Below are 21,905 nucleotides of genomic sequence, written 5' to 3' on the forward strand. Positions count from 1 at the left end.
GTCTGATTCAGCTGTGAATGATTAGTCATTTGTTAAGACTTGTTTATCCCCTGGGGAAAGAAAAAGATTTGGAATAAAAATAGGAGGTGAAGCAGCGGCTGAAAAGAAGGAAAGTTCAACTCAATGACTTGTCACCCTCATTCTCAGCTGCCTGAGCCTTTCCTCTCTGAGCTATACTGCCTCTGCAGGTATTTTTCCTTTCAAAGGTTTGGCATCGTCCTTGAATTACAACACAGCTTTAAGGGGAGTCCCGTCTACCTGACGATGCGATAGGTCATTCTTGTGGATCTGAGCTCGATGATTGGCAGCCACATTCGTCAGCAGGGCGAAGGTTGGTCTAACCTGTTTGCTCACGTCAGCAAAGCAAGCAACAAGCAGGTAAAGGAGAGGAAGAGAGTCAAAAGAGGCAGGAGGTGAGATGGCTGAGTCTCAATTGATGTGTTTGGACGATAATCACATCAATGTTATCATTAATGAGAAGAATCCCCAATTCTTTTACTGTGAAACACAACGGTTAGCCTTAGAAGAATTCCTGAAGTCTGGAACAACAGATTTTCGCAAGATTATCAAGAAACAAGGAATCAAGGATTTTGTATCTGCCAAGGAAGTGAAGAAAATTTCCAAGAACTGGGAGAGGTATGAGATGGATAAGGCCATGTCGTCCCAAGGTAAGGCTGCAGAGAGTGATGGTTCTCTCACCTACTGGCCCGAACAGAGTGACATCCCGATACCTGATCTGGACCTCGGCTGGACGGAGCATGTGGTCTACCGAGGGATCACCCGGGCCACCGCCTACATGCACCCACCCAAAATCAACGACCCCTTCATCAGGGAGATCGTGCGAAAGATGATCCAAGAGGCGAGAAAGGTGAGTGAAGGGGAAGGGACTTCCCTCCGGACGAAGCCTGCCTTTCTGTAGTGCCATGGGCATGTTGGGGGACTTTGAAGGGCTCTGCATTGGGGCCCGGTTTGTTGTTGTAATATAGCAGTGGGCTTGTGCAGAGGAAGCTGCCACAAACAGCGATTTTATCAAGATTGAGGTCCCCGTGATGCAGGATTGGGGGTGGGGAGGGCTGGCTTCTGGGTACGGAGAAGGATTCTCCTGCTTCCTTCTTGAAAGAGTGAAATCAGGTCTTTGACATCCATCCATAGGGACAGATCTGGCTTTGATTTAATGTCCCAACTGGAAGATGGGACCTCCCACGGTCTCCAATCTCTGACAGTGAGCACTCCCCCAATACTGCCCCCCTGACAGTGCAGAACTCCCATTGTACTCCTCTGGGTACCAGGGAGAGTTCTGCTTCTGCACTGCCTCAGTACTAACACTGGGGTGACTCGTTTCCCCCCCCCCCCCCACCCCCACCACCACTGACACTCCCCCATGTCTCTTGCACATTCCCAAAGGCGTGGCCTTCAAATGCTGAAACAAGGCTGAACCACAGCTGGCATTAGACATTTGGGTTTTTCAGTCGCCCACAATCAGGCAGTGTCCTGAACCCCAGCACATCGTCCTGCCTGGACCTTCATGGTCGCACGCTGGACACTTTCACCATGTCGGTTTCACAAGTTCTCTCAGTCTAAGGTTTCAAGGCTCTGCAACATCTTGCTACCCTCCATGATTGTGAGTCTCAGCTATTGGTGGCTGAAGCCGAATTTTCAGGCCCTCTTTTCCTAATTCTCACTTGCCCTCTTGACTCTCTCCAGTTAAAAAGAACTTTATAGCTATTGGCACAATGAACTTTGCCAAATCTCCCACAGTGGCTCATCGATCAAGTGGGTGGTCTTGGTGGTGCGTTATTATGGAATTTGGGAAATAATCCTGTGGAACAGATTGAACAAAGCAAATCCCATCCAACCCATGTCGGAGACAGTTTGGAATAACATGTTGCCTGCGAAGAAGTGGGGGGAAGGATTGTCACAACCTTAAAACGGATTCTCGAAGGCAAGAAGAATGTCACCCACGTCTCATCCAGGTCCATATGTGACTCCAGTCCCACAGCAACTTTTTAATTATGTAAGTCCCTTGGTTACACTGAACCATGGTGATGAATGTAGCCCACCGGCTTAACAACATAAGAAATAGGAGCAGGAGCCATCCCGCCCATTGGTCATGGCTGATCTGATCATGCACCAATCTCTACTTCCCTGCCTTTTCCCCATATCCCTTAATTCCCCTGCTTTGTAAAAATCTGTCCAACCTTGTCATAAATATATTCACTGAGGTCGCCTCCACTGCTTCAATGGGCAATGAATGCCATAGATTCACCACCCTCTGGGAAAAGCAGTTCCTCCTCATCTCTGTCCTAAATCTACTGCCCTGAATCTTTAGGCTATGACCCCTAGTTTTGGTCTCCCCCCCCCACCGATGGGAACAACTTCCCCACCTCTATCTTATAGATTTACAACATTCTTCTCAAGAGTCACAAAGAACTGGGCAATAAATCTTGCCCTACTTCCCCGTGAGGCCCTGAGAGCAAACAGGATTTGAGGAAAAGTCTACAGATTTTATTTTAAAGGCACTTCCTTATGTGAAGTGAATCGGGCAGTTTTCCGAAGTGATATAAATATTTTGTACAAGAAAAAGACACGTTTACATGCCTGTGCAAGTGTCGAGAAAAGTCGTCATGGTAACCAGAGCTCTAGTGATCTCTGCTGGTTGAGATTGTTGGTCTTAAGACGTTCTTTTAACACACAGCCTGCTGGAACCTGAGGCCGCAGAGCACAAAGCTGGTGGAACTCAGCAGGTCGAGAGGCATCCGTGGGAAAGAAAGACTGGCAGGTGTCTGGCCCGAGACCCCGGCCAATCTATTTTCCCTACTGACCCTGCCAAGTTGTCTTCCGCAACTGGGTTTTGCCTCAGGAATTGAGGAGCCCCGAAATTTGAAGGTGGCGCCACCATACCCATTCCCCCTTCCTCCGAGTGTTCAAAAGGAATGTGGGGAGAATGGATCACTGGAAAATGAACAGGGATTATTTTGATCTGGTGTGGACTTGAGAGGCAAAATATATTATCATAGACATTGAAATCTACAGTACTGAATAGGCCCTTCAGCCCACAATATTGTGCTGACCTAATAACCAACTCTAACAACTGCCTAGCATTTCCCTACTCCATTTCTCTCAGTTCCATGTACCTTTTGAATAGTCTCTTAAAAGATCCTATCGTCCCTGCCTCCACCACCATTGCCAGCAGCACATTCCATGCACCCACCCTTTCTGGGTAAAGAACATCCCCCCTGTACTTATTCCCAAGCACCTTAAAACTATGCCCCCCTCGTGTTAACCATTTCAGCTCCGGGGGAGAAGCCTCTGGCCGTCAACACGATCAATACCTCTTGTCATCTTGCACACTTACCCGTCCCCTTCCTCTGAGCTGATTTGCCAGGCCATTTCAAAGGACATTTATGGGTCAACTATATTAATCAAGGTCTGGAGTCACGTTAAACCCAGTACTGGTACTTGAACATAGCGTCCAGTAACATAGCCAACATGCTCCTGCAGCCCCTCCTGCCCCCTCCCTCCCCACCCCACTCCTCCCTTCCCAGATTTAAAGGGGCCCCTTGATTTCATTTGCTCTCACCTGGATCAGCTCAATGGACCCAAATGGTTGAGTTAGAGCCATGTCTGCTTGGAAAGGAATTACAACCCTTCTAGCTCAGGTCAGGAAGCTATTTGGAGTTACAAAGAACACTAGGTGCAGGAGGAGGTCTTGTTCCCTCAACCCTGCCATCCAATGTGACCATGGTTGATCTGCGGTGCATTCAAGTCCTGCGTGCCATTCCCCCGTAACCCTCACCTTACCAAGCACATGATTTCTAGGCTGGGTCTACCCAAGGGAGAAGAAGTAGATGGGTGACCTTATAAAGGTTTATAAATGAAGAACATGGATGAAGTAAACGCATATTTGTAGTGTATATCTTCGTGGAACTAGAGGGTATCAGTTAAAAGTGAGAGGGCAGTGATTTCAAAAGGATTTGAGGGGCAACTTTTTCACTTAGAGAGTGGTCCGTATCTGGAATGAGTTGATGGGGGAAACTGGGGAAGTTGGCATTATTTCAATGTTCAAAAGATAGGAAGGTTTTGAAGGGTGATTTTGACATACAGCATGATAACAGGCCCTTTCCGCTCACAATCCTATGCCGCCCAATTATAGCTGATTGACCTACAAACCCCTGGTATGTTTTGGGGTGGGGGGAAACCGTAGTACCCAGAGAAAACTCACACAGACACGGGGAGAGCATGCAAACTCCTTACAGGCGGTGCGGGATTCAAACCCCGGCTGCCGGTGCTATAACGGCTTTGCACTGACCGGACCACCCTGTGACGTAGACCAAATTCAAGGAAATGGGGTAGCAGCTCATAGTGGACATTGGACTGAAGGGCTTGTTCCGTGCTGTAAAACCTTATGATAGCGTGAATGAGGCCTTTGGACCCATCAAGTCTGTTGGCTCTCTGAGAGATCTTGACAATCCTGATTATTTCCCTGTAATTTATTGCCTACATTATTTAGCAGCTACCCAGAATGGTCTTACCATCTGTCCACACAAGGTTAGTCCAATATCTTCCCAGCCTGCGCACACTCGGAACGTGGGAGGAAACTGGACCTCCCAAAATCCCCAATTTTGATTTACTTAGAATCTGAATTTATTGAACGTGTCATGAAATTCGTTGTTTTGCAGCAGCGTCACATTTATAGAAACCACCTTACAAAATAAATAAAAATAGTGCAAGATAAAGTCAAAGTCAGGCAGTCCAAGTACTAAAGTTATGGGGAGCGAGCACTTAAAAAAGCAGCGTGATGCTTACCAAAGATTTTTAAATTCATTATACATTTTTAATGCTACCTTTTTTAATGCGACAGGCCAGATGGTGAGTCAGTGGTTGAATGGACCGGGATCGGGGGTGGGGGGGAAGGTAGGGTTGGGTTGGCAGCATCATCAGATCGGGCGGGGGGGGGTGCAGTGTCGGACCAGGGGGGACACCACTGACTGTGATACATTGATCATTCAGGAATCTGATGGCGGAGGGGAAGAAGCTGTCCTTGTGTCGCTGAACGCTTGTCTTGAGGCTCCTATACCTTTTCACTGATGGTAGCAGAGTGAAGAGGGCCTGGCCTGGGTGGTGGGGGTCTTTAAGGATAGAGGCTGCCTTTTTAAGACTTCGCCTCACGTAAATGTCCTCGATGGAGTGAGGTCTGGAGCCTGTGATGTTGCAGGTCGAGTTAACAACTCTCTGGAGTTTATTCTTGCCCTCATTAATTTTCAAACTGCTTTTATGATGTCTACAGTCTGTAAAAGGCTCCTTAGAAATGGAGGCCATCTATTTGTTTGCCACCTCACATATTACCTATGAAATTTGATATGCACTCCGCATGCCAAAGTGCAGGCCACTGATAGGGCAGTTCCTTTCAATGCTTCCTGGAGCAGGATGTAATACACAGAGATGCTGGAGAAACTCAGCAGGCACTTTTAAACTGCAGCAGCCAGATAGACATGCTGGGACCCGGGTGCAATTACTGGGGCAAAGTTGCTTCCAGCACCTTTTAAACTGCAGGGAGATCAACCCATTAAATCACCAACCCGGGGATTTAAGGGGGAATCCCGCCCTCGCGCGATGACACGTTGAATGACGCGCCACGTTCTCACTGGAAGTGACAAATTGAAGTCCAAATGGGGAACGGGAACGATTTTCAGATGCTGGCTAAGAATTCTGCTGCGCTCCCATCCAGCAGGCAACTGTTGTGACCACCGCTGTCGGGAAAAGGCTGCGGTCATTGGAGGAGCGGCAGGATGTAAGCACCGCGCATTTCAGGAGATGCGGCCCGGTGACGCACGCACGCAGGTGCTGACATTACCAGAACAAGCAGGTCGGCCATTTTTGTTTTCAAGGCGCCGGTGGACACGACCTTGGTAAGTTTAACTGGGTTCCCTGACTTCCTCTGAGGTTGGTTAGGGACCCAGTTGGATTTGGACCACAGTGACTGGGTTTCAAGCTGCTGTGAGGTGTTAACTGGCAGGTTATGCAGGAAGTAGAGGGTAGGATCTGGCTACACCCTGACGAAGGGCCTATGAATGCTGTGTGACCTGCTGAATTTCTCCAGCACATTTGTGTACAGCACTCGACCCCCAACGACTGCAGACTTCCCTGGTCATGGATGTCACATGGGCTTGTGGCACCAACTGCTACCTCGGCCTATCGGTTCAATCTTCAAAGACTCCTCTGACACTCAGGGAACTCGATAGGAGAAGGGGTGGGGGCAGTTGGAGGTGTTGGGAGTATTCTTGCTGCAGTGGGGGGATGTATGGTGCCCACTGCAATGTGGTGCCTTGGAATTCCAGTAGCAAAATACAAATGTCTGCAGACAATATGATCGAAGTATAAACCCAACGCTGGAGAAACTCAGCTGACCAAGCAGTATCTCTCGAGCAAGGATAAGGTTTCAAGCACAAAACATTGGGTATGTGTATTTATCAAGTACACTGTTTGACCTGCTGAGTTTCTTTATTTTTTTAATCCTGAATGTCAGGGAGATGCCTGAGGGGGGATGATGGCACCTCATTCATCCAGGCAAACGGGGTCTTTGGGTGCCAGTCACTCCCCTCTGGTCTCAGACCTGCTCCCAGAGTCAAGGTTTTTAAAAGTCACTGTTCCAGGCAGATTTCTGGTTTCCCGGGACTTGGTGGGTGTCAAAGGGAGGTAGAATCACGCAGACACGCTGAAGGAACTCAGCTGGTCTCGCAGCATCTGTCGGAGGTAAAGCTATATTACCAACGTTTTGGGCCTGAGCCCTTCTTCAAGGTACAAGTGAAAAGCAGGAAGGAGTCAGAATAAAAACTGGACCCGGGGGAGGGTGGGGGGGGATGAGTCCAGACCAATATTGGACCTGATAAGAGGAGAGGTGAGAATTGATTTTGGCTCTGTAAAAGGAGAGAGAGAGAGTGAGAGAGAGTGAGAGAGAGAGAGAGAGAGAGAGAGAATGTGACAGGGTAAGAAGATTTTTTACATTAATAATGCCAGTCATATCGCTATATTTTCAGTGGACATTTTACATACACCGTTACCACTTTGTCGTTTTTACACATTGTCTAGAAAAAAATTATTTTCTAACAAGAAGTTTTTTTAACCTTCATAATGCCAGTCAATGTACGTTGTTACATTTGTTCTCTCCACACCCCATTACCACCCTTGTGGTACCTTGTCATTTCTCTCCCCCCCCCACCCGCCCTCGTTAGTAGAGGGGCTTTCCCTTGGTCTTACCCCCTGCAAGACAGTCAGCATCACAGGACGGTGGAGTCGGTGTAACACTCCACCCCACAACCCCCACTGAAATGTGCTTCTTATCTGAATCTTAACCTCTGCGATACACCTCACAGCGACAGAAATAACTACTCATCTCTTCCCTTCCTTCCTCTGCTCTCCTCCCACATTTCCTCTTCGTGGCCTCCTTATCTTCTCTATTACCCACTCACTTCCTGACTGCCCAGCTGCTTCTCTTGCTCTTTCCCATCTCTATCCCTCTCCTTCATTCCTCACTTCGTGTCTTGCCTATAGCACTCTCCCTCCCACGCCCCCCCGTTCCCCTCCCCCTTCAACACTGAAGGCTTAATTTTTCCCCTCCATTTGTTAGTCCCTCCTTTCTGCCCCCATATCTTCCCCTTCCTCCCGCTCCTGCTTTAATCCCCCCTCAGCTTCTCATATCTCCCTCCGCTCTACCTTCTGCTCCCAATTTCTCTTCTCTCCCCTCTTCTCACTCTCAGGCCCCTCCTCTCCCCCACTCCCCGTCTCATCTTCGGAGGGCAGCAGGCGTGGGGGGAGGGAAGCCTTGTGTTTCTGACTTGTGGTCTCCTCTTCGTCGGAAAGACTGGACGATGGCTGGGAGATCGCTTTGTTGAGGACCTCGGCTCTGTCGGCCGCAACAGGTGGATCTCCCAGTGGCCACCCATTCCCTTGCTGACATGCCTGTCCACAGTTTCATGTACTGCCAGACTGAGACCACCTGCAAATTGGAGGAACAGCACCTCATCTTCCAACTGGGCACCTTCCAACTGGGCACCCTCCAACCGTTCGGCATTAATATCGACTTCTCTGGCTTTCGTTAAAATTCCCATCACCTTCCCCCAGTTCTGTCTCTCCCTTCCCTGTTTTCTTTCACACAAACATTATAAGTTCTCACCTCTTATCATAACCAATCTTTGGTCTGGATTCCTCCCCCAGCCGGCACTGTCTGAATTCTGAGACTTACTGAGATTTCCTGTTTCTGGCTCAATCTCCTTGTTCCTTGAAGAAGGCCTCAGACCCGCGATTTATCTTTGCTTTTTATGGACGCTGAAAAGACCAGCTGAGTTCCCCCAGCATTTCAGTGTGTGTTTTCTGGACGCGAGTGACCTGTGCTGTCCCACTGAGTGCAGGTGGTGGCCGTGGTGATGGACGACTTCACGGATCGGAACATCTTCCAGGACCTGCTGGAGGCCAGTTATTGGCGCCAAGTGGCGGTTTACATTGTGCTGGACCATGGCAACCTGCAGTACTTCCTGGAAATGTGCCGTGGGATCGAGCTGAACAAGTTGAAGATCCGAGTGAGTGGTGGTGATGTGGAAGGGGGGGGAGGGAGAGAGGCATAGTGAGGGGTTGGCTCTGGGGAGGAGGAGGGAGGGATTGGGGAGGTAGTGAGGGGATTGTCCTTGGGGAGGAAGAGGAGGGAGGGGATGGTTGGGACATAGTGAGGGGTTGGCCCTGGGGAGGAGGAGGAGGGGGAAGGAGGTAGTGAGGGGATTGTCCTTGGGGAGGAAGAGGAGGGAGGGATTGGGGAGGTAGTGAGGGGATTGTCGGAGAGGAAGAGGAGGGAGGGGATGGAGGGGGCATAGTGAAGGGTTGGCCCTGGGGAGGAGGAGGAGGGGAGGGAGGTAGTGAGGGGATTGTCCTTGGGGAGGGAGGGAAGGGAGGGGATGGATGGGACATAATGAGGGGTTGGCCCTGGGGAGGAGGAGATGGGGGGAGGGAGGTAGTGAGGGGATTGTCCTTGGGGAGGAAGAGGAGGGAGGGGAGTGAGGGGTTTGGCCCTGGGTAGGAGGAGGGAGGGATTGGGGAGGTAATGAAGGGATTGTCGGAGAGGAAGAGGAGGGAGGGGATGGAGGGGGCATAGTGAAGGGTTGGCCCTGGGGAGGAGGTGGAGGGGAGGGAGGTAGTGAGGGGATTGACCTTGAGGAGGGAGGGAAGGGAGTGAGGGGGTTGGCCCTGGGGAGGAGGAGGGAGGGATTGGGGAGGTGAGGGGATTGTCCTTGGGGAGGGAGGAGATGGAGGGGACATAGTGAGGGGTTGGCCCTGGGGAGGATGAGGAGGGGGGAGGGAGGTAGTGAGGGGATTGTCGGGGAGGAAGAGGAGGGAGGGTAGTGAGGGGATTGGCCTTAGGGGAGGGGATGGAGGGGGCATAGAGAGAGGTTGGCCCTGGGGAGGGAGTAGGGTGTAGTGAGGGGTTGGCCCTGCAGATACCTCTTCTCCTTCCCAGACACTTCTACAGACACTGCCTCCGCCTCCTTGTCCTCCATCAGACTTTCCCTCAGGCACCCTCCTCCTCCCCCCAGACCCTCCATCCTCCTCCCTCCCAATCATTCCCACTCCCCTTTGGAAATCCCCCTCCCCACAACGCTCCCCAATAGTGGGTTTAGACAGCAGAAGCCGTGGGGGGCCCTATATCTCTGGTCAAGGCCTGAGACTGGGGAAAGCATTTACCTCCATTATCTATTAGAACCAAGGAACATTACAGCACAGAAACAGGCCTGTCTCGACTGTGCTTTCCCACTGAACTGAACCTAGTGCATAGCCCTCTGTACCCCTTCAACCCTTGTACCTGTTGAAATTCCCCTTAAATGTCAATATTGAAACCTCAGCTGGCAGCTCATTCCACACTCCCACCACTCTCTGTGTGAAGTCGTTCCCCTGAATGTTTCCCTTTAATCGTCCAAAGATCCCAATCCCAATGCACCGAGCTGACCAAGCACGGGGCTTGCCCACAAAGCCTCCTAATGCCTGATTGCCCTCTCAGGCTGATTAGAGGTGGAGCCGATATGCTGGGAGTAAGGGGGACTCAATCCCAGCAGCTCGAGGGAGGTTGCGGTGAAACAGCCTTGACTGTAGCCCTGATGTCTTGCCTTCTGCTGCAGAACATCCGTGTCCGTTCCATTGGAGGAACCGACCTCTACCTGTCCACGGGACGTGTGAAAGGAATTCTAAACCAGAAGTTTATGATTGTGGATGGCGATAAAGCCCTTTCAGGGTCCTACAGGTAAACGGCCCTGAATCCTACCCCACTTACTTCCCCCACTCCGCCAATCATGGCAATCATGGCAAACCAGAGGGCATGGGCTGAGGGTGAAAGAAGAAACATTTGGGGGGAGGGTGGGAGTGTGGAATGAGCTGAGGTGGTGAATGCAGGCTCAACTTTGACATTTTGGACAGGTGTATGGATGGGAGGGGTATGGACTGGGTGCAGGTCAGTGGGACGAGGCAGAGTAATAATAATTGTTCAGCACACACTAGAAAGGCCGAAGGGCCTGTTTCTGTGCGGTAGTGTCCTATGGGTTCTGAAAGTGAGTACAAAGGGAAGCAACGGAGGCCAGTTGGGACCACTGGAAATTGCCCCTTACGTGCCGGTGAGTGGTAGAATATTGTGGGCTGTTGAAGAGAATGTGGGGAAAATAAATCAATGGGGGGGTGAACGAACACAGTGGGCCAAAGGGCCTGTTTGGTTGTTGCATGTCCCTGTAACTATTTGTTTCCATTGTAACAGTGAGAGCATGATTCAGAAATGGGGAATGTTTACTGCTCGTAGAAAGGAGTAGTCATTCCCTTGACAGAGACAGCTCTTTGCAGGGAATCCCAGCGTAGAACAGGGTCATTTAGATTGGCCAAACACCAGTCACACCAAAACAAATATAAAGTATAAACACGATACTGGAGAAACTCAGCTGGTCAAACAGTGCTCTTTATAGAGCAAAGATAAAGATCCAGAACCACCATTTCGGGCTTGAGCCCTTCATCAGGTTTTAAACAAAATGGTAGGGGGAGGGGGCAGGTCCCACAGGTAATAGGTGGGTAAGGGAGGTAGGGCACATCAGAGAATGGGGAGGGGGGAATGGCTCAGAGAATGGAGAGGGAGAAGAGTGGAGAGCTAGAGGGAGGTCAAAAACGTATCAGGGTGGAGGTGGTTGTAGGTCAACTGGGTGTAATTGGCAGCACGGGCTCGTGAGCCATAAGGGCCTGTTAAAAATTAAATTTCCAAAAATGAAACACAAAGGGAAATGGAAGGGAGGGAGAACGGGGAGCCGTCTAGCAGAAACCGGAGAAGTCGATGTTAATGCCATCTGGTTGGAGAGGGCCCAGACAGAAATTGCCCCTCCAATTTACAGGTGGTCTTAGTCTGACAGTGCCCGAGGCCGTGGACAGACATGCGAGCTGGGGAGTGGGACGCAGAATTGAACTGGTTGGCCGCTGGGAGATCCCTATCACTGATGCGGGCAGAGTGAGGTTGCCCAGTGTCTCCCATGTAGAGGGGGTCGCACCAAAGCAAAAGGTATTGGAAACCAGAAGTGTTCCCCACCTCCCAATTTTAGCTGTGAGCCATGAGGTCAACAGACAAGAGGAGAAAGAGGCAAAACATCTCCATTTAAAACAAAATGCTACATGTGCCCAACCCCTGGTGCTTCAACGGAGAGGAGAAGCATTTAGAATGGCAGTGAGTCCAGAAACTGAGACTCAGTGCAAACAGGAGAGGGAGCGAACAATCCATAAAGCGCCCTCCCACCCTGCAGAAGGATCCTACATTGGCCTCATCAGCCCCCTCACATCCCACAAAATGAGAGGGGAAGTAAGTGGTCCCCCATCCTGAGTGACCATCACGTATTTTTAAATTTTCATCTTTAAAAATTTTCAAATTTAGACATTCTGCATGGCAACAGGCCCTTTTGACCCACGAGCTCACGTCGCCCAATTGCACCCAAGTGACCTACATCCCCAGTTCATTTTTAAAGGGTGGAAGAAACCCAGAGCCCCTGGGGAAAACCCACACAGACACGGGAAGAACATGAAAACTCCTTACAGACAGCGCAGGATTCAAACCCACGTCCCGATCACTGGTACTGTAGAGGCGTTGCGCGAACAACTACTCTAACCGCGTTGCACCACACGACAGTGGCTTACCTTTGTGGTTGAATTAACCAAAATGGGGGAAAGTGGTACAGTGGCCAAAGCTCTCCTTAGATCTTGCATTATTGTCCCATTAGGGGAGCCAACAGAGAGACCAGCAAACAGGATTCTGGGGTGATTGAACCATGGGAGCCATGAGGGATAGCGGGCACAGAGGCCGATGCAGTAAAATATTCTTGGACTCGACCGTGTCGGTCGATGCTCGGTTTTATTGGGGGGGGAGGAACAGGGCTGACCACTGGTGGGTGTGGAGATATGTGGCTGGGGGAGTCCTCCAACGTGAATCAGTGTCACGGGATCTTTTTTAGACACCTGAACAGGGAAGTGGGGGCTTTGGTGTATCCTTATCTCTCATTCTCTCTGGCACAATTTTGATTTTAAAAATTCACGTAAAGCCATGTGGTAAAATTAAACTAACAATGGCCATAAACAAAAAAAAAATTATGCAGACACTGTGATTGTAATTTAATACACAAAAATGCAGAAGAAAACTCATCAGGTCACACAGTGCACATGGATACAGGTCGAGTACCCCATATCCGAAACACTTGGGACCAGATGTTTTTCAGAGTTTGGGGTTTTCGGATTTTGGGAGAATGGAACTAAGTAGCTCAGTAGCACCAGCAGAAAACTTATATCAGTGGTTAAACAGCAGCAACAAATAACAGGAGGCTTTTTGAGCGCCGACATGATGCCACAAGTGGAAAATTCACATGAAATAATGTTTAGTGTTTACCAAAAAAAACACAATCTCTGCTTACAAAAGAAGTCCACCTCCCCAATACATCCCCACTGCTGCCACCGGTCCCTGACACCTCCTCACCTCTGCCGCTGGGCCCCGACTCGCTGCCACCCCAACACCTTCCCACAGCCATCATCAGTCCCCAACACCTTCCCACCACCGCCGCTGATTCCCCAACTACAGTCCCCGCTCCTGCCCGGGAGCCCAAGGATGTGGACGGCATCGCACCTGATGTTGAGAGTGGAGTCGCTGTCACCAACTCCGGCTGCACCCGATGATGAAAACTTGGACTCAGCTCCATTTGGCGTCTTCCGGCCAGAAGCAAGAATTTCAATTTTTCTTACTGTTATTGTAATCCAAACGGCGTCAACAGAGTCAGATCTTCACATGGGCAAGTCAAGAGTTGAATGTTTTTCCACTTGTGACATCATGTCAGCGCTAAAATAAATCTTGGTGTTTGGATCTTTTCGCTCTTCGGATCTTCAGATAAGGGGTACTCGACCTATAGCATAGTCGAGCTATAATTAATTAATATAATTAATCCTTCCTGTCCCATAACCCACTATTTTTCTTTCATCCATGTGTCTGTCTAAGAGTCTCTTGTAGATGCCCCTAATGTTTCGGCCTCCACCACCACTCCTGGCAATGCATTCCAGGCCCCCACAACTCTCTGTGTTCAAAAACATACCTGACATCTCTACTAAACTTTCCTCTCTTCACTTTGTACAGATGTCTTCTGATGTTCGCTGTTCCTGCCCTGGGAAACAGGCACTGGTTGTCCACCCTATCTATGTCTTCTAGAATCTTTACCTCTATTAAGTCTCTTCTCATCCTTCTCTGCTCCAAAGAGAAAAGTCCCAGCTCTGCTAACCTTGCCTCACAAGACTTATTTTTCAAAAATATTCAAAGTTCACTCCACTATTTAAAAAGGAGGGAGGCAGCAGAAAGGAAATTATAGATCTGTTCGCCTAACAACAGTGGTTGGAAGTTGTTAAGAGTTGATTGAGGATGGAGTACGTGGAGGTGCGCGACAAGATGGGCCAGAGTCAACATGGTTTCCTTAAGGGAAAACCTTACCTGAAATCTACAATGATTGTTTGAAGGAACCACAAGCGTGGAGCGGATGTTGTATGTTTGGACTTTTAAATGGCCTTTGACGAGGTGTCGCACATGAGGCTGCTTCACAAACCGAGAGCCTGTGGTGGATCGCGCCACTTAGTTCTCAAACTGTCATTCAGAGGTTGGGCTCTCGCGAGACTGGGTGCTCGATGCGCGATGAGGTCGAGGCTGGGCAGTTGTTGTTTTCCTCTCTCGAGACGGCAGGTCGGCTTGCATTTTTGACCGTGGATAACGACATTTGAACTGCTGAATTATTAAAACAATGTTTGACTGAATTGTTAAGCAATTAAACTCAGTGTTTGTACATCCCACAAATGACTAGAAGCCCTAAAAGGAAAGATATTAGTATGGGTAGAGCATTGGCTGATCAACAGGAAACAGAGTGGGAATAAAGGGATCCTTCTCTGGTTGGCGGCTGGTTAGCAGTGGTGTACCACAGGGTCAGTATTGAGGTCAATTTTAGGTTTAGATTGTGCTTTGTGCCTAAGTTTTCAGCTGATACAAAGACAGGTGGAGAGGAGGAAACAAAGAGGCTGCAGAGAGATTAGGAGAACGGGCAGAGATGGCAAATGAAATAGTGTTGGAAAGTGTACAGTCATGCACTTTGGTAGAAGGAATAATAGGGCAGATTATTATTTGCATGGGGAGAAATCTCTAAATTTGCCTGTGCAAAGGGCCTTGGGAGTTCTTGTGCAGGACACTCTAAAGGTTAGCCTCCAGGTTGAGGTGGTGGTGAAGAAGGCAAATTCCTTGAGGAATGGGATACAAGAGCAGGGCCTTCAAAGGGCACTGGTGAGAGCTCACTTGAAGCATGGGGTACAGTTTGGGGCTCCTTATTTAAAGAAGGACGTGTTGGCTTTGGAGAGGGTTCAGAAAAAATTCACAAGAATGATTCCTGGAACGAAGGGAGCATTTTGAAAGTTGAAAGGCCTGGACAGAGGAGATGTGGCAAAGTTGTTTCCCTTGGTAGAGGAGTCAAGGACAAGAGGGCACCACTTCAGGATTGATGGGTTTCCATTTGAAACAGACATGAGGAGGAATTTCTTTAGCTAGAGTGGTGTACCTCTGGAATTTGCTATCATGGGCGGTAGTTGGTCGGTGTATTTAAGGCAGAGATTGATGGTTATCTGAAGAGTCAGGGTATCAAAAGTTATGAGGAGAAGGTAGATTAGGGATGAATGGGATCACTTCATGATGGAATGGGAGGGTAGAAGAGGAAAATGCTGAGAAGTGATAGAGGGAGGGGGGTAGTTCTCTGAATGAGGGGAAGGGATGAGGTGATGTAGGGAAAGAGAGGTTATGGGGAGCGCTAAATGAAAACTGGAGAAGTTGATATTAATGCCGTCCAGATGGAGAGTGCCTAGTCATAGAATGAGGTATTCTTCCTCCAATTTGTGTATTGCACCATTCATAGGAAGTAAAAAGTAACTGTATATGTGTGTACATATGACGTGTGTGTACATGTGATTTGTGTACAAATGATGTGTGTGTATGTGATATGAATATGTGTGCATGTATACATGATGTATGTACAAGTGATGTGTGTGTACATGTGATATAAATGTGTGTGCATGTACATGTGATGTGTGTACATGTGATATGTGATGTGCATATGATGTGTGTACAAGTGATGTGTGTGCATGTGATATGAATATTTGTGCATGTACATATGAAATGTATGTGTACGTATGATGTGTGTATTCATGTGATGTGCAGGTACATTTGATGATTTGATGTGTGTGTGTGTGTGTGTGTGTGTGTGTGTGTGTGTGTGTGTGTGTGTGGTGTGTGTGTGTGTGTGTGTGTGTGTGTGTGTGAGGCACAGGGTCTGCAGGAACCCTCCCTTTCTGAGTGTGGGAAGGTTGGGGTTGGGGGTGCAGGGTGGATCATTCTCCCACTTCCCGCCTACTGACTCCATCCTCTCTCCTCTTCTCTTCCCCGACAGTTTCACCTGGAGCTGTGCACGCCTGCACCGCAGCACATTCACCCTGTTCAGCGGGCAGATCTTGGAGGCGTTTGACATGGAGTTCCGTCAGCTCTACGCCAGCTCGGACGCTGTGAGCTTGGATAGCCTCCTTGGCCTCAGGCCAGATGAGGAGCAGCCCGGCAAAGACTTGAACACCGGCCTCATCTCCACGCCCCAATCCATCGAGCTCGACCGCAAGGTCAACAATCCCAAGTACCTCCTGGTACTGGAGGGGATGCGCCGGGCGGCTTTGGACAACCAGCTGCCAGCCGATGACAAGGCCCCGCAGCGCATCCTGAGGCGCCGGGAGAGCAGAGGGACCATGCGGGGCAGCCGGAGAGAGGACGAGAGCAAGAGCCACCAGGTCGTCCGCGAGTGGCTGCACAAGTACAACGTCAGTGGGATCGACCAGCCAGAGCCTCTGGAGGACCTGGTACCGCCCAGCAGGATGCCCAATGGTGGCAAGGTGGCCAGTAGCAAGTTCAAGTTGCCCGAGTGGGGCTGGGCTGGGTCGAAGAGGGATCGGGTGGATGGAGAGAGCGTGGAAGTGGCCAGACGAGGGGCTGGGGCTGAGGACGCAGTCACTACAGTCCCCAGGAAGAGCATGAAGAGCAAGAGGAAGAGAGATGATCCAGCCAAAGGCAACAGGCAAACGGTGGAGGGAGAGGCTCAGGACAAAGGCAATGCAGGTGATGGGTTCAAACCAGGACCAGCTGCGCAGGTCTTGGGGGGGAGTCAGTGTCAGGGAAGGGGGTCTGTTGGGGGGGGCCAGTTTCAGCAGGACTGTGTTTGGGTTAGTGTTGTGGGGGTCAGTGTCGGGGTGTCAGTCTCAGGAGTCAATGATGGGGGGGGGGGGGTCAGAGTCAAGGGTGTCAGTGTTGGTGGGATCAGTGTCAGGGGGTTTATGGGGGGGTCAAAATATAGAGGTCAATGTCGGGGTCTATGTGGGGTCAGTGTCGGGGTGTCAATGCCTGAGGGGGTCAGTGTTGGGGATCTGTGGGGGGGGTCTGTGTCAGGGGTCAGTGTTGGGGGGCCAGTGGGTGGGTCAGTGTCAGAGAGTCTGGGAGGTCAGTGTTGGGGTGGGCAGTGTTGGGGGTCGGAGTTGGAGGGTCACTGTCTGGTGGGTCAGTATTGGGGGGGTCAGTGTCGGGTGGTCTGTGGTTAGGTTAGTGTTGTGGGGGTCAATGTCGGGGGTTATTGTTAGGAGGGTCAGTGTTGGGGGCCAGTGTCAGGGGTTCTGCGTCGGTGGTCATTGATGGGGGTCAGTGTTGGGGGCCAGTGTCAGGGGGTCTGCGTTGATGGTCAGTGACGGGGAGGGGGGGGTCAGTGTTGTGAGGTGTCTGTGGAGGCGCGGGGGGGGGGGGGGCGATTATTCCCCTTGGCAGCCTGGAACCTGAAGGCATGAACGATGTGTTTCTGCCTAAACCCAACTCTGACCCTGCCCTTTACCTGCTTCTGTCTCCACTTTATTTGTCAGATGTACATTAGAGTAACAAGCCATTTCGGCCCATGAGCCCGTGCCGCCTAATTTACACCCCATTAAACTACACCCCCAGTACGTTTCGAATGGTGGGAGGAAACTGGAGCCCCCGGGAAAAACCCACGCAGACACGAGGAGAACGTACAAACTCCTTACAGACAGCGCGGGATTCGAACCCTGGTCGCTGGCACTGGAACAGCATTGAGTTCACTGTGCCACCCCTCCACCCTAACCCCCACCGGTTGGTCTTCTCTCTCGCCTGTCTCTCTTGCTTTGTCTGCAATCAGTCCTGTTTCAGAGTCTTGACCTGAAACATCAACTTGCCCGTTTTTATTTTTGCCTCCACATATGATGAGTTACACAGCATCCTGTCCTCCTTCGGTTCCCTACCCCGCTACCCCGGTTCCTACCAAGTCCTGGCACCCCCGGACCAGCCTGCAGAGCGACATGCTCTCAGTGTGATGAAGGGGATGACCCACTCACAGGTACCTTGCCGTTGGGCGAGGGCCATCATGTCTCTCCATCTGTCACGATCTCTGACCCTCTGAATTGGAGTTGTTGCCTCCCCCTGTTCTGCTTCGGTGAAGTCTCTGCTTTCGAGCTGAGACCGTGGTCAATATTGATTGTACAAGGGGATAAAACACTGGTGGTTTCCTGTCACTGTCTTCAGTTGCAGTGTCTGTACTGGATGGGTCACCCTGGCCATTGATCAGCAGATTCATCTGCCCAGCGTTTTTAGTTTTACAAACATAAATTGCAATTTGTAGAATCTGCTTGTAAAAACCTTCCACCATCTGCAATCCATGGCATCAGGTGACCCTGATTGGGAGGCTAAACAGGTCCTACACCTTGCCCAAGGGTGACCTGTAGTTTATCGGACGGAAGGAGCACCTTACACCTCCTTTTACTCTGCAAATGCACAGCGCCACCACTGACCCATTCATTCATAAAACTCAAAAGTCTGCAGACACCATGGTTGTAGTAAAAACACAACGCTTTAGAAACTCAGCAGGTCAAACAGCGTCCTTTATATAGCAAAGATACATCGGACTTCAGCCCTTCCATCAAAGTCATATAGTTGCATGGTGAAAAGGACCAGGATTTGAAAACCCCAGCAAAATCTGTTAGTTTGAGATCATTGCTCCTGTAAAGAGCCTTTCTGTTACCTCATTAAAGTGTCTTGTTGTTGTTGCTTTGCTCAGCCTGTACCTCTCCCATTTTACAGGGAAGTTCCAGGATCGGCAAGCCAGCACTTCCATCACCTCCAAGAGCAAAAAGGAGAAATGCCGTGTTTCCTGAGGAGCTGAAGGGAGGGACGTGCTGCACGGAATAAGGCCCTTTGGCCCATCTGGTCTATGCTGACCATTGGCCAGGCATTTGCACGGATCCTATTTTTTATTCCTCCCACATTCCCCTCACATTCCCCACTTGCACCCTGTAACCAGCCGCATGCACCGTCCCAGCAACGTGTTCATCTTTGGGATGGGAGAGGAAAAAGGTGCACCCGGAGGAGGGCTGCGCACTCACAGGCAGGACATGCAAACTCCACACAGACAGCAAAGGATTGAACCCGAGTCTCTGGAACTATAGGAGGTGGAGAAGGGGACACATTTGGGGGAGAGTTCACCGATGGATTTGCTTCTTTAAACTGGAGCACCTGTTTGAATTTTTTCCCTTCTGGATGTCACTGTGTCAGTAGTGACTTAACTCCACTGTGCATCACACGCATATATGTGTTTGTGTGAGTATGTGGAAGTGTGTTTGTGTATGTGTGTGTGCGCATGCACGCATATGTGCTCATGAAGGTGTGGGTGCTTGTATATCTGTGTGTATGTGTATGTGGGTCTGTGTGAGTGTGTGTGCATGTAAGTATATATGAGTGTGTGCATGCGGGAGTGTGTGCATGTGTTTATGTCTGTGTTTGCATATGCACACAAGTGTGTGATTGTGTGCATTAGTCTGCATGCTTGTATGTGTGAGCACAAGTGTGTGTGGTGTGTATGCATGGGCTGTGTGTGTTTGCATGGGTGGAGTTTGCATACATATGTGATATGTGCACATGGAGTGTGTGTGTGTGTGTGCTTGCATGCATGTATGTATTTGAGTGTGTGTCACAAGCGATGAAGGGGTTGCTGTTTTATGGACAACAGCACCCCACTGTGGCCAGGCAAAGTACTGCATGCTTCAAAGAGGGCATTTGAGAAGCTGGTGGGACTCAACAAGTCAACGTCTCGAAGAAAGGGCCCCGTCCAGAAACGTTAACTGTCCTTTTCTCCCACTGGATACTGCCAGACCTGCTGATCCCTTCCAGCCTCTCATTGTTTGCTCAGGGTGGTCCCTCTTGCTTGTCCAGCCTGGGTTGCAGGTGCACGTCCAGACACATGCCACGACGTGACCCTTGGGTTGAGCATGGGGGCAGGGAGAGGGTGGAGCAAAGTTTAGCGAACAGAACGCTTCCTTCTGACACCTCCCCCCCACTTCCGACGTGGACTGCTGGCAAGCAGGCAACACAAGAGTTTTGGATGGGTTTGGGTTTCCAGGGAGGAAGGGGGAGGCTATGTACATAGAGGGGTCTATTTTGAGCAGGTTGGCACCTGGGGTGGTGTATGAGGTACTGGGCAGCTCGGTCAGGGAACGATCACTCAACCAGGACCCATTGAACTAGGACTCGGAGAGAGCCAACACCATTGAGTCTAGGAGTGGTGCGTTGAGAAGAGGTTGACTGTGATCCTCTTGCTTGGGGGGAAAAGTTCACAGCTCAAGGACTTACACCTGCTTGCGTTCCCCATGGAATATGGACCCACAAAAGGCCAGCTTCCAATTCATCACCGACAGTCAGGCACCCCCCCCCCCCACCCAGAAGGAATGGGGTACAAGCAAAGTCGGCACCCTCAAGTGCTGGTTCAGACCCAGCACCAAGAGAACCAGTGAGGCTGCCACAACCAGCACCATGGGTCCTAGGGTGCAGTCGGAGCTAGCACGCACAGCAGCTGGAACACGTCACATTTGCTTTCAGCCAATGGTTACCATCAGTATTTAAATTCAGAGGCTTAAAATCATTAATGACCTCAATCATGGGAATAATTGTCCAAAATTTAAAATTTAGATATACAGCACTGTAACAGACCCTAACGGCCCATGAGCCCATGCCGCCCAATTACACCCAATCAGCCCACAACAGTGGGACAAAACAGGGGTCCCTGGGGGAAATCCACCCAGACACGGGGGAACATACAGACTCTTTGCAGACAGCGTTGGATTCGAACCCTGGTCCCGATTGCTGGTGTTGTAACAGTGTTGAGCTAAATGTGTGGCCTTCGTTGATATTTTTTCTAAATGCTGCTTGCTTGGGTCTGATACGGGATAAAGTTACCCATAGTTAAAGGAGACCCAGGACTGTTACATGAAGTATGTACACTGGATTTGAGTGGTTTTTAGTAAAATTTTAAAAAAACATGACTGTATATATGTCACATAAAGGAGCAACAAATATTTTGTACATTTCTGTAATTTAATTTAGTTTAATAAAGTTTATTCCAAATTAATTTGACTCAAATGATTTGACTTTGGCTGTTTTCATAAGATCACAAGAGTAGGCCCATTGAGTCTGCTCCACCATTTTATCATGAGCTGATCCACCCCCCCCCCCCCCACCCCACTCCCCGTCAGTGGGAAGGAAGCCACATTTCTTGAAGAAAATAGACATATAAGACAGGACCCTACCAAAAATCAAACCACTATCTCTGAACTTATCACTTCCTGTCATCCCCCTGGAGCTGCCTCCAACTTTATTGTTTCCAACCTCACACTGCCCAGATCTGCCTCCAACCCAAGATCCACAAACCTGACTGTCCTGGCAGACCCATCATGTCTGTGTGCTCCTGCCCCACCAAAGTGGTATCAGATCTCCCCAACTCCGTTTTGTCTCCCCCTGGTACAATGCTGCAAGATCCCTCAACTCTTCCTCCATCACATCGATGACTACTTTGTTGCTGCCTTGTGAACCCATGATGAGCTTATTGGCTTCATCCACTCTGCTGCCAACTTCTATCCTGTCCTCAAATTCATTTGGTCCATCTCTAGCAAAACTCTCCCTTTCCTCAATCTCTCTATCTCCATCTCAGGAGACAGGGCCTCGACGGACATCTTCTACAACCCTACCAATCCCCACAGGTACCTCGACTACCTCTTCCCACCCTATCCCCTGTAAGGATTCCATTCCATTCTCTCAATTCCTCCATCTCTGTTCTAACTGTACCCAGGATGAGGACTTCCATGCCAGATCATCAGAGATGTCTTCCTCCTTCAAACAACGTGGCTTTCCTTCTACCCTCATCAACTCGGCCCTCACCCACATATCTTCCATTCCTTCCACATCTGCTCTGGTCCCCTCCACC

General features: G+C 50.0%; 1 protein-coding gene across 1 annotated transcript; it reads left to right on the top strand.

The window, feature by feature from the left end:
- The first annotated feature begins 383 nt into the window (after positions 1-383).
- LOC138748825 (protein FAM83F-like) lies at positions 384-21,007 on the top strand. Its single transcript, XM_069909626.1, has 5 exons — positions 384-868; positions 8,409-8,576; positions 10,161-10,282; positions 16,008-16,717; positions 18,734-21,007. The coding sequence occupies exons 1-5, from the start codon at positions 419-421 to the stop codon at positions 18,805-18,807; spliced, it is 1,524 nt and encodes a 507-aa protein (XP_069765727.1). The 5' UTR covers positions 384-418; the 3' UTR covers positions 18,808-21,007.
- The last annotated feature ends 898 nt before the right edge of the window (positions 21,008-21,905 follow it).

Source organism: Narcine bancroftii, chromosome 13 (assembly GCF_036971445.1).
Source record: "Narcine bancroftii isolate sNarBan1 chromosome 13, sNarBan1.hap1, whole genome shotgun sequence".
Lineage (NCBI taxonomy): Eukaryota > Metazoa > Chordata > Chondrichthyes > Torpediniformes > Narcinidae > Narcine > Narcine bancroftii.